The sequence below is a fragment of the Emydura macquarii genome, unplaced genomic scaffold (assembly GCF_026122565.2).
Source record: "Emydura macquarii macquarii isolate MOO-44397 ecotype Brisbane River unplaced genomic scaffold, CSIRO-AGI_Emac_v2 contig_3019, whole genome shotgun sequence".
NCBI lineage: Eukaryota > Metazoa > Chordata > Testudines > Chelidae > Emydura > Emydura macquarii.
Window position 1 is genome coordinate 5,445,533 of NW_027133156.1, and position 12,300 is coordinate 5,457,832.

The window sequence follows — 12,300 nt, forward strand, 5'->3', positions numbered from 1 at the left end:
TCTGTGCCAGAGTGCTTGCCTCAAAATTACCTTTGGCCTTTATTTGTTCTGTATTTGCCCATGGATTTGTTTTTAAATCGCAGTATTCAAACTTTCATTTTTATACTGTTACCGTGCTACATCTGTGCCTGTCATTTTTTTAAGTAGCATCTGAGTGCATTTAGTATTTAAACTACCATTTCAATGAAGACGGATTCATAGCTATTGCTGAGAGAAAACAATTGATATTTTTCTTACATTTACTTTATTTAAATTTTGTCAACTATTAAACCTTACACACAACTTACTGTGAAGTGGAAAAACAATGCAATATACCACAGAAAGACAGGTACCAGATAATTAAATCAATTAAAAAGCAGTGGTGTGTATAAATATACACATTAGTGGATAGGAAGTATCACACATACCCACTGAAAAATACTCAACATACGTGGATCTTTTCTTTGCATTTTTAGTAATGTATTTTGAATAATGCTCTCTAATAAATGCCTGTGTCCTGTTGGCAGATCCCAACAATCTGAATGCCGCATGGTGTTTCATACTTTTTTTTTTTTAAAGGGCGACTTCAGCGAAAACATTTTTCACAAAAGAAAGTGCCTTACCCCAAATCTAACAATAGCCTTCCTGAACTAACTTGATGATTTTTTCCCTTAAGGAGAACGTAGTGATGACTGGGAGCTCTGGTGCTGCCCCAAGGCTTCTGGCTGCCCAGAAGCTCCCCACAGAGAGCACGGCTGCCCCTCCCCCCAGCTCTCAGCTTCCCGCTGGGCAGCTGCCATGCTCCCATCAGGAAGCTGAGAGCCAGAGAGGTGAGGCAGCCATGCTCTCAGCGGGCAGTGGGGAGCCTGAGGGCAGCACCCGGTCTACCAGCAGTGAGCCAGGGGCCGCTGAGCTTTAGCTGGAGCCCTCAACCCACCTAGCTTCCTTGTCAATTTCATGGCTCTATTATGGAGGTGTGAAATGGACAAGAATAACGGACAATGCAAGTAACCCACATTGTCCACATGGACACTGCGTCATCCTAACTACACCAACATAAGACATATGCCTCTCATGGAAGTGCAGTTATTATATCAATGTAGTGGGGCACTTACATCGGTGTGAGCAAGCCTCTAGTGTGTACACTGACATAATTAGGTCAACATAAGTTGTCTTATGTCAACGTAATGCTGTAATGTAGACCAAGCCTCCACCCCAAAAGCCTCTTTCAAATATATAAAGTAGTTATTTTGCTATCTGGTATTCTCAGAAATGTTTACAGTGTGTATTTAACAGAGCCCTGTTTCTGCATAAGAGCATGCAATCTGAAATGCAGAATAATTAAAACAGTAAAATTAAAATAAAACGACTTTAAGATTCCTTCCACCTTCCTCTGGTGCATTTGATACTGGCCTCTGTCAAAGACAGGTTACAGGACTGGGGAACAAGTGTCTGCCACAGTATGGCCATACCTTCGTTCTTCAGGGTTTGGAGTTCCTTCTTGTTCTGTGTATACATTTCAGGTGATAAAGTAGAATGCACTAACATCAAAAAGCGATCTTACAGATTGTTTGTTTGATATTCAAAAAGTAAAACTTACTTAGAGAAATAAACTTACTTGAGGAAAGAAAGTCAGCGTTATGTTAATTTATTAAAACCTTTTCATAGTTTGTTCTTATTTTTAAGATTCATTTGTGTACTGAAGCTGAATCCATCTGTTTGCATACATCTCTTCATTTTAAATAAGCAAGGGTATAACTACTACAAAATAAGATTCAAGTTTTTAATTGTCTAACGTACTGAAATACTGTAATTGAGTTAAGTGTCTGGTTTCCCTATTTTAGCCAGTACCTTTGAATTATTGCTCTTATAAAGAACTTTAATTAAAATCGTATGGGAGTTTACCAGTATGGGTTGCTTGTGTGTTGATTACGTGCCTGTTTCCCTAACCTGTTAAACTGCAGCAGTTAGTGAAGGAAACATATTATAAATTTAGTCATAATAATGTATACTTCACGGTGTAAAAACTTAAGCTTAGGATTTTGACTTGACTGATTAAAATCTTCACTTGTAAACCTGAAATTAGTATGACAAAGTTTGAAATTAATGACACAAGCTTAACTTCCAATTACTGAGTGTGTTATAAAACTGTAGCAAATTTAAACTTTTACGAACACTATAAGTCTTTATGGAAAAACTTATCTTTTGACTTACTGCTTCAGCTTCATTTTTCCTCACAAAAATTTGAGTGAGCATACACTGTCTTCAAATCTTTGTTTACCATATTAAAAATTGTAAAAGTTTAGTGGGCCTATCGAATTTTAAATCTTACTTAAGAAGTATCTCATAAGAGAGCAGCCTCGCAAGGAGGAATAGAATAATAGAAGGATATAGCCCATCTCAACATCCATACTTTGAGGAGGAGGACGAGGAGGAGAAGTACATGGGTTAGGATAAGCGGAAATTTTACAACATCTTAAAAAGATAATTGCTTGCCTTTTAGACTAGGCGAAGGAAGCCTCTAGCTTTTTGGTTTTAATTGTTCTTTTTTCCTTTGTGGTTGTTTAAAATGTTTCTTGTATTTTCTAAAGATGAATCGTGTAACCTGAGTCTTGAACAACTCAGTTAAATTCTTACACATGATCATGACGTAGGAATCCTCATAAGAATTATCATATAATTCATGACGGTGTACAGTAGTCAGAATAACTTTTGAACTGCTTCCAGCTGTGTGCAGTTGTTTAATTTCTTATTGCTGAAACACTGGAAATGAACTTGATTCCTTAGCTTTCTCATAAGCTGAAGCGGAGATGTTCTGGTGAATGCAGCTTCCGATTCTATTGTGAAAATAGTTGTGTAGAGTCATAATGGGATGCTCAAAATACAACCTCTTGAATACATTGCATAACTTATTTTTACTTTCGTTTCTGTAAACTGAAGTAAAAAATCATATTTTGACATTTTCATTCCATCTTATATTTCAAAGACAAATTTTAGATGAGGGTGAAATGATTCCTATATGTGTTCATAAAGTTTATCAAGCATTTTGAGAACTTTCAGGATAAAATGAAAGTTCTTGTTTCTTCGTATCAGTTAGCCAGTTCAACAAGGGCTAGTAAAACAAACTCTTGAACCAGTCTTCCCATGAATTGGTTTTGTCACTGTCACATGAGAATACAGTAAGAATCTTATTTAAAAATCTTGTTTTATTTGTGCAGGAGAGCCGGAACAGCAGTAGGTCATCTAGTCCTAGTGTGAGAATGATCACTGCCTCGGGACAAACCTCTGAAAAGCCAGCTCGTAGTCTTCCATGGACACCTGATGAATCTACAGGTGATACTTGTTTTTTTGTTCTTTTGTTTATTCTTTTCCTTAACATTCTAAAATAGGTTTATAATGTATTTTGATTAATAGCGGTGGGTGTGTAAACTTGACAGAGAAATTGACTAATAGAGCAATTGTTTGGTTTTAGTTTTCTGACTCTCTTAAACTATTACTACAATTTGCTAGTTGTACAAATTCTTTAAGTAGACTTGGTGAAATTACACTAAACTCTTAACTATAGTTCATTAAAAGCAAACACTTAATTTTCCTATGTTGTTACTATAACTAGAATTTCCTACTTAATGCTTTTGAAAATAAATTTTGATGCTACATTTTTTTTAAAACACAAGGCAACATTTTGTATGTGCATTATAAATACACATGTCTAGATTTCAGTGAGCCACCTTTTTGGTGGTTAGGTTGACTAGCTGACACCTTATAAACAAAAATGGCATAGCAAATAATTTTATAAATAGACAGCAAGAATGCAAATTCTGTGCAAAAAAAACTTGTATTCAACTAAAGTGGCCTCTAGAAATTTAATAAAAAATTAAAAACTAAATTAAATAATCTGTTTCTTTTTTGGCATAATAGATCATACTCTAATAATAGTGTCATTCTCAACTAACTTTAACGAACACAAACCAGGAAAACGGATATATTTTCATATATCTTTCTGCATATTGGTGTTTTAGTTTCGTTAAGTAATCCTTTTATAATCCTTCTATAAAGAAGTGTATAGTGTCTTATGAATGTCCTTCATGGAAGTGTACAATTAACTCAGTTGAAAATATATTATAGTTGTGGTGGTATTGTTGTTACAGATACCAATGGGTCAGATAACTCCATCCCAATGGCATATCTTACACTAGATCACCAGTTGCAGGTAATAATTGTGAATCTTATGAGATATTGAATTTTAAATTCAGTCTAAACTAGTCTAAAAGCATTTTCATCTTTTATTTTTTCCCAGTGACATAATTATGAGCTACAAAATATTGTTTTGCATATTCATTGGTGTTTTTGTCCTGCCTAACTTTTGAACAAGGCTAAAAAAATTATTCTGTAACCTGAGATTGGTTGGCTCAGATTTAATCAAGCTATTAAAAACAAGCCATGGGAAATATGATCCTTCAAACAAATTGAAATCTTAGTTTAAAAGTCTGAATAAGAAATTTGCTCGAGGTCATAAAATAAAATTGCTGTAGTCTCATCCAAATTTTGTGTGTTCTATGGATGATCAAATAGTGTTTTGATCATCATCCTTTGTAACAAAGAAAGTTTTAGAGCAATAAATGTAGGTTTTACTCTGATTCAGCTTTGCACTAACAGTGCACTAAGATTTTCCAGGCTATGGTTTATGCTTATTTTTAAAAGCTTACTGGTTTCTGAAAGCTGGTATAAATATATTGCAGACACATTCTAACACACTCTGTATTGAGATATCAGTTGATTAGTTTTTAACATGTCTGATTTATTTTCAGCCTCTAGCACCATGCCCAAACTCCAAAGAATCTATGGCTGTATTTGAACAGCACTGTAAAATGGCACAAGAATATATGAAAGTTCAGACAGAAATTGCATTGCTGTTGCAGAGAAAGTGAGTAAAATGCCTGTAAACACTTTCTGTTCTCACATACAGATTCCTTTTTTTACTATAATAATAATGATCCTAACTAATAGGGTTGTATTTTTTAATAGTTGAAAAACTTATAAAATGTCATAGCTTTCTTCTGTACTATTTTTACATTAAAAAGTTTGTCACACCTGTGTATGGCAATCGGTAATACCTGGAGGTAAAGGAGCCATTCTGTTGAGGCATATTGCAATTTAATCTCACATAATAAACTATTGAAAGATGTACGTGCATTTTAAAACATATTTTTTGCTTATTTACTTTGCTAATGTATCTTAGCATAGTGGCTAATTTCCAGGCGTGTATTTTGGCAACTGGCTAATTTCCATCTCTGTGTATGAAGTGCTGTTCCCCACGATCATATTTGATCACTAGATAAAATTAAATCACACAAATACAGGGCTTTTTCCCCTAAGGACTTGGGCTGTAATCCATCTAAAGCACCTTAACCTTAAGCATGTGAGTAGTCTGATGGATGTCAGTAAGGCCATTCACATGTTGAATTTAAGCACGTGCTTGAGTGCTTTTCTGGATTGGGGCCAAAGTGATCACTAGCTTAGAACTCTGGCCTTCAGTACATCCATGTTCATCCTGCCTCCCCTCACTGCAGGTTCCATACTCGTTTCTAATGTTGGGAAGCAGTGTTGGGGAGGTCACATACACTGAGCATTGAAGTTGGAGATAGGAGTAACCAGCGCGTTGCCAACCAGTGGCTGGGAGGCGTGAGGCTCTCAAGTCTTTAAGAGGAGGCGGTCTTTTGATGTTAGCTGTGTGTGGGCCAGAAAGGAGAATAGAGGTGTCTAGGGCTCTTGTATAGTGGAGATAGCAAGAGCCAGGGTACAGAATGGGATTTTTGCTTGCCTGGTTGGAAAACAAGAGAAGATGGGGCAAGATTAACTTTGCTCCTCTATCTTTCAGTTTAGCATCCTGAGGACAAGGTTTCCAAAATATTTGTCCTGGGGGTTCAGAGTTTTAAAACTAGATAGTATTTTAAAATAGTATTGATGTGGAAAAATCTTTAACTACCTATTGTTTCATTTTCAGGATGATATTATTTTTCTAACTTTAGGATCTCACACTGTAAGAGTATAATTTATGAATTTCATCTTCTTTTTCCAGACAATCCAAACACAAAATCCTTCCATTTTTATTGATAAGTAAAGTTTATTTGTTCTTTCCTTATCCATAATATATCTATCTATATGTATTCAAAGAAAAAAAATTGTGTTCGTGTGTCTTTATTGCTGAGTGAAATAATTAAAATTTTACGTGGTGAAAAATATTATTCCATCTTTCATACAGGAATTACGAATTGTTCAGTGGGAATTAGCATCACTAATTTTCTTCTTTACCATTTTGTCTCCAAACGTTGGCGACTTGCCCTCTAATCAATACATAAATGGTAAAATAAAATGCATTCTCTTTAGCTGGCAGATAAATTATTTTGTTAAATAATTTGTAATCAGCCTGTGGGAGGGTGTTTTTGCTCCTCTAAATATAGTTGCTGGAACACATTTTGAATACTTATTGCATCAATTATCTGAAATGTCAGTAGTGAAAATAGTCTGCCTGACCCTTGTTTCCTCTATTTTAAAAAGGATGCAGCTCAAAATAGAAAATGAGCTTTTCTGAGAGTTGCAGGGTAAAAATGATGAAACTTAGTTTAACATTTTTCCCAGAAAGAGTTAAACAACTTTGTGACATCTTGTACTAAAATTTCTCCTATTTTTTGCATGTGTTTATACCACACTGCTTTTTTTAATGACTGTTGCCATCAAATTAAGTATTTACTTCTTGCCAAGAGAAAAAAATAGATTTAGAAATAGTGAGATGAGACAGGTGAAGTGTACTGGTGTATTATTTCTCTATCTCAGTGCCTTTCATTTTTATGGCTTTGCTCGAGAGAACAAGTTGAGTGATAGAGAATAGCAGTTACTAATAAATATTCATTGAAGTGTGTGTGAAGTAGGAGTGTTGCTTTTAACAGATTTTACATTTTAAGGTCTCAATCCTGCAAACATGTCAGAGTCGCACTGAAGTCTGTAGGATTACTCATGTGCTTAAGCACATGTACATTCGGGATCAGGGACTAAGTCTGAATGAATTGTGGTAAGACATTAGGCCCCAGTTACGTAACGAGCTCTGAGCAATCGGATTCCTTTGCCCCTGAGGAGTCCTAGTGACGGTATATATGGTGCAGGTTTAGTTGCATGAACTTCATTGTTAGGTTTGGAGCCTTTACTTAGTGAGATTTTAGAGAATTATACAGATTGGAATAATATATAGAAAAGACCTGTGTTTACACTATATCTATAAATATTTTTAAGGCACCAAATCATTCAATTCATGCACTGAGAAGTATAGAGAATACTTTAAAAACCAAATCTGCCATCTCATGTTTTCAGGTTGAATCATGTATTTCAAAAGTTGAATGGATTTTAAAGTAGGCTAACCTCTATTTTAAAAATAATTTATAAATGTGACTTATTTGCTAAGGCTCTGGAGAAACGAAGTGGCTAAATATGTTTAATGAATTTATCTGCAGTACTTTGGGTGCAGTTGAATTGAACGTAAAGGCTATTATAAAAAGGCATGAAATAAGGAGCCAGGATTTTGCTTTGCAGTTAGTTTTAATAGCATAAATGTAGCTTTGATTTGGGAATAGATCATTACTTCATTTGTTATATCCAGACTGAACCAAAGATTAGTGAAGGGTTGGGTTTTTTTGTGAACTGCTAGGCCTTTCTCTTGTACTAAATATTACACTTGAGCCATGTTCTTCATAAGCTCATAATGACAAATAAAATAAAAATTGTAATTTGATTAAAAATAAAAATATACAGTAATGGCTGCTCACAAAAACAAATAGGTTCTGGATCTTTTCATTCTCCCTAACATTTTAATGCTAACTTTTTTTTATCTTTAGGCAGGAACTAATAGCAGAACTGGACCAGGATGAAAAAGACCAGCAAAACACATCCCGTCTGGTACAAGAACATAAAAAGCTTTTAGACGAAAACAAAAGTCTTTCAACTTACTACCAGCAATGCAAAAAACAGTTAGAGGTCATCAGAAATCAGCAACAGAAACGGCAAGGCACATCATGATTCACTGGGACTTTTCAAATAAAAAATATGCACAGAAAAGACTTTTATATTATCTCTTATTGTGACAACTCATGAGTGTTAGCTATTTGGTGTGTTCTGAATGCATATATTTGCTGCACTTATAACATCATTTCTTTCCCTTTTCTTATGGTGGACATTCAGCTCAACAGGTTTATTGAACAAGGTGGGAGAATAGTGACTTGAATTGATCACCAGCACTCAGCTTATGCAAATACAGTGAACTGTGGCTGTACACATGCTCACTGTGTGAAGGCTGGTCTAACAAAAGCATTAAAATGGCTGCTAAATAGTAAGATCTTGTTTTCATTTCTGATGTTACCTCAATAAGAGCAAAACAAAAACTTATTTTCGAATGGTTTTGTTCTTGTGTCTCATCTCAAACAAATTTACGACAGTCATTTTCTCATGCACCGTGCTGCAGAGCTGATGTTGATTGACCAGAGTAATTCATGATGCATTAGTGATGCATTTTAACTGTAGATTTAGTGCATTTTTCCACATGCAAAATGGTAGTCAGACTGATGCCAACATCACTGGCTCGGTGCTGGATAGCCTTGCATTTTGACTAATATATTTCTTGTAATCTTGCATTCATAAAATATTTGAAGCAAAAGGCTGTATTTTCTTTACTTTTTTGGGGTGGGGAGGGGTATGGCATGCAGTTTCACCTAATTGTACTGGACAAAAAATTGTGATGGTGATTCATGGAGCAAAGTCGGTCTCTTATATCAAAGAACAAAAATCAAAATGCGTGCAAGTTTGTGTTGACCTTTAAACCTTTTATGCCTGTCTCATCTTTGGAAGACAATTCAGAAAGCAAATGAATATAAAGTTCTATATAATCATTCCCTCCATATTAGTTGGGATCTTTTTGAACCCATATTGAAATGCTGAAAAGAAAACATCGGTATTCACCATAAATGTAAATAAGTTTGTTTTGGATAAAGAGATGAGGTCTTGAGTGATTTTTATTTATTTTTAAATACAAAACCATGATATGGAGTAGGGAAGGCAGATGGAGGAAGCTGTAAGAAAATGAGAGAGATGGCTTAAAGTCTGGTCCAAGAATCTTAGTTATTCCAGTCGTTTGAGTAGTGTTCAAAGCAAGTCCATCACAGAATGCCTGTTGCCTTTGTGACTGAAGAGTTGCATTTAACGAACTCAAACAAAACATATAATGGTCAGTATTTGTATTTGCCATGATTAAGTGGACAGAAACAACTACTCCTCTTTTCTCTGAAAATGGATAATTTGGATTATAAACTGTGACTTTCAACTGAGTCACTATAAATTTTGCAAAGAGAAAATATAAAATGAAAATGTAGTCTCTATCATCAAAATATCAGAGAGATGATTAAAAGTTTATTGTGATTTAGTTTTTGGACTTCATTTCAGACGAATAATTAGTGCAAGAGTTCATTAGTAGTAGCACTTGGTAAAATGCTTAGTGGTAAAAACCTCATAACTTTTCTCTTCTCCCTGTCTGATAATCATTGATGTTATTGTGAATGTATAAGAATATCAAGGATGAAGGATAATTTACTGAACAGTGTCATTTTAACTTTAAAATAAATCTATTATTGGCAAGCCTTTTGAGAGTTAAAACCCTTCCCTCACTTTATTTAAATAAAGGAAGGGTTATCATTCCCGAAACCTTAGCAGATAATTTGATTAGTTAGCTGAAACTGATATTGGGATCAACTTAAGGGCACACATATTTATAGCAAAATGTAATTGGCAGAGAAAATAACTGTAGTATTAGGAATAGCACAAGTGATCCAAAGCATTGCTGTTTGCATACATCTGTCCATCTACCAAAATGGACACAGTCAGTGTTCAGCAGCTTCTTAACATGTGTTTAGGCATGAAGTGTAGAGTAGAATGAATACTAATGCTTGATTTCACATGCCTGGTTAATAATTACAGATGCAAAATGATTTACCAGGACTGTTATCGAAGTTCTTCTGTGTCATATAAGAAGATGTGTTTAAATAAATTAATATTAACATTTCATGTGCAAAAGTCACTTTATGGCAAAGTTTGAATAATGAAAGTGAAAGTAATGCTATTTACATATAATGGTACATAATACAAAAATCTAAGTTAGAACAGTGACTTATAACTGGTTAAGTTTACATTGATCTCAGACTGTAAAATAAGTACTGTACACTGTGGAATTCAGCTCCATTCACTATTAAGATTGTATTGCCATTCTAACTATTTTCCAGAGGGAATATAGAGTGTGTGTCCTTTTGCCTTTCAATCTTCCCTTCCCTAGTTCCACCAAAAATTTAAACTATTTGCCCCACTTTCTCAGTGAAGTTTTCTGTGTCAGGAAAATACTTGTACATCTCCCACAGAAAACTATAGGATAGCAATGGCTAAGGAGAATTAACAAGTTATCTTACGACTTCAGAATTTGCAAAAGGCTTTTGCTTTAAGGTTGTTTACAAATGTACTTTTATTTTTCTGTTAAACTATTTTGGAATGTTCAAGAATTATTTTTCATGTCCTCTTTTATTCACTTAAAGCTATCCCTCCAGTCATGGATGTGAAACATTTAGTTTTGTCCGAGTGCTGCCGCTTCATTCTCAAAACAGTAACAGGTTCTGCTTTGTGTCAAGTATGTTTCGTGTAACACTGTGTAATGAAAGTATGCTTCTGTATACTGTGCAGTTCTACCAAAAATGCTTTTTTAGGCTTTATTTTTGTTTTTTGATGAAAAGTTGAAGATTGTAATTCAAAAGTTGTACATAAAATGGTGAATGATTTCATATGATGTGGGAAGGAGCAGTGTGGCTTTCTGCTACAGTATTAAATTACCAGGAATCAAATTTAATAAAAGCTGAGAGACTTTAACAGACTTGTAATGCCCCAGCACTTGCCACAGCATCCTTGATCTGTGAGGGAATACCACTGCTCATGGGAGACAACCGTTAGCACCATCAAGAGAACACTCTTCTGTTGATTACTGTTTCCCTTGATGCATGCGGAGGTACAACTATGGACAAACAGTTCTCACCACAGCTACAGGTCACCATTGAATCCACCTCTGACAATCCTCTTCAGGAGCCATTTGTACTGTTCTGTTCCTAACACCCACACACCTTTGTGTGAGAGGCTTCACTGTAGTACATAGGCATTTTCAATGAATCCATTGAGCATCCTATTTCCCTGTCCCTGGATAACACTAACTTTACTAACTGTCCCAGTGCCCCAGGTCTGCCCATGGGTTCTCAGATGCCATGCTCAAATATACTAAAAATGTAATAGTAGGAGCAGTGTTGGAAAAACATTCCCAAACCCTGGGAATAGGAGTGAGTTCCCCCCTATAGTGTTTGGAGAGAAGAATCCTGATAAACCAGCTGTCATGTGCATGTGTTATGCTGTTTAAAACGGATTACCTTTATTTAAGGACTTAAATATATTTTGGAATTGATTGTTGTGAAGTTGTCTGTAGTTAGCTTTAATATTTTCACTGGTTGAGGTGTGTGGGATTTTTTTAAATGTGCCAGTTGCTGCTTAGTTTAATTACAAAATTCTGACAAAATAGACCTTTCCTGATAGACCTCTATCAGCAGTTTGCGTTATGCTTATCAGTAAGAGTGTCAGCTTATTATTTCTGGCCGTTTTTAACCCCTTTTGTAACCTGAATTAGATCAACTCAGTATGCAACAGCAATTCCCATCTTCTCCACACAGTTAAACTTTGACTATATTGTGACATCTCCCTCTAGTCCCTATACATGGCTGGCTGTTTTAATGAGTATGACATAGCCATTATTTGGTCTAAATTCAATTTTGCTTTAGTAACAATACCGCCTTCCTGAAATCACTTAAATTTTTTATTCCCTGTTGTGCGCTTTACACTATGGAATAGGTTTGTATTCACTTATTTATGCTTTGTAATTACATTACTGGATCTCAAAAGTATTTTTCAAAATTAGTTAATGGAGCCTGAAAGGGGTTTTGATTCAATTCACATATGGGTAAATGGAGGCATGAAAATGCTAAACGACATAAGCAACGTTATACATCAAGTCAGTGTCAGAGCTAGGAATTGAAGCAAGAAGTTCTGAATCTGTCTTCCTGCTGTAAGAATGGACTTTTCCCTCTGTCTAGTTTCAGTACAATCAGAGGAAATCAAGTTGGGTGGGATTGTTCCTCTAGATGTACTTGTGGAGCAGAAGGATAAGCTACCTCCTGAGCACCACCTCCCACCATCTGTGCCCAC

At 35.3% G+C, this 12,300-nt stretch overlaps 1 protein-coding gene across 5 annotated transcripts in view; it reads left to right on the forward strand.

Moving 5' to 3' along the window:
- The window catches only part of MAP3K7 (mitogen-activated protein kinase kinase kinase 7), a 64,158-nt gene extending 52,652 nt beyond the window's left edge, over positions 1–11,506 (forward strand). For all 5 annotated transcript variants that reach the window (XM_067530042.1, XM_067530044.1, XM_067530043.1 and 2 more), the window contains 4 exons: positions 3,198–3,312; positions 4,128–4,189; positions 4,788–4,903; positions 7,866–11,506. In XM_067530042.1, the coding sequence (XP_067386143.1) occupies positions 3,198–3,312; positions 4,128–4,189; positions 4,788–4,903; positions 7,866–8,046 (474 nt within the window). In that variant the 3' untranslated portion in view covers positions 8,047–11,506. The remainder of the gene's footprint in view (positions 1–3,197; positions 3,313–4,127; positions 4,190–4,787; positions 4,904–7,865) is intronic.
- The last annotated feature ends 794 nt before the right edge of the window (positions 11,507–12,300 follow it).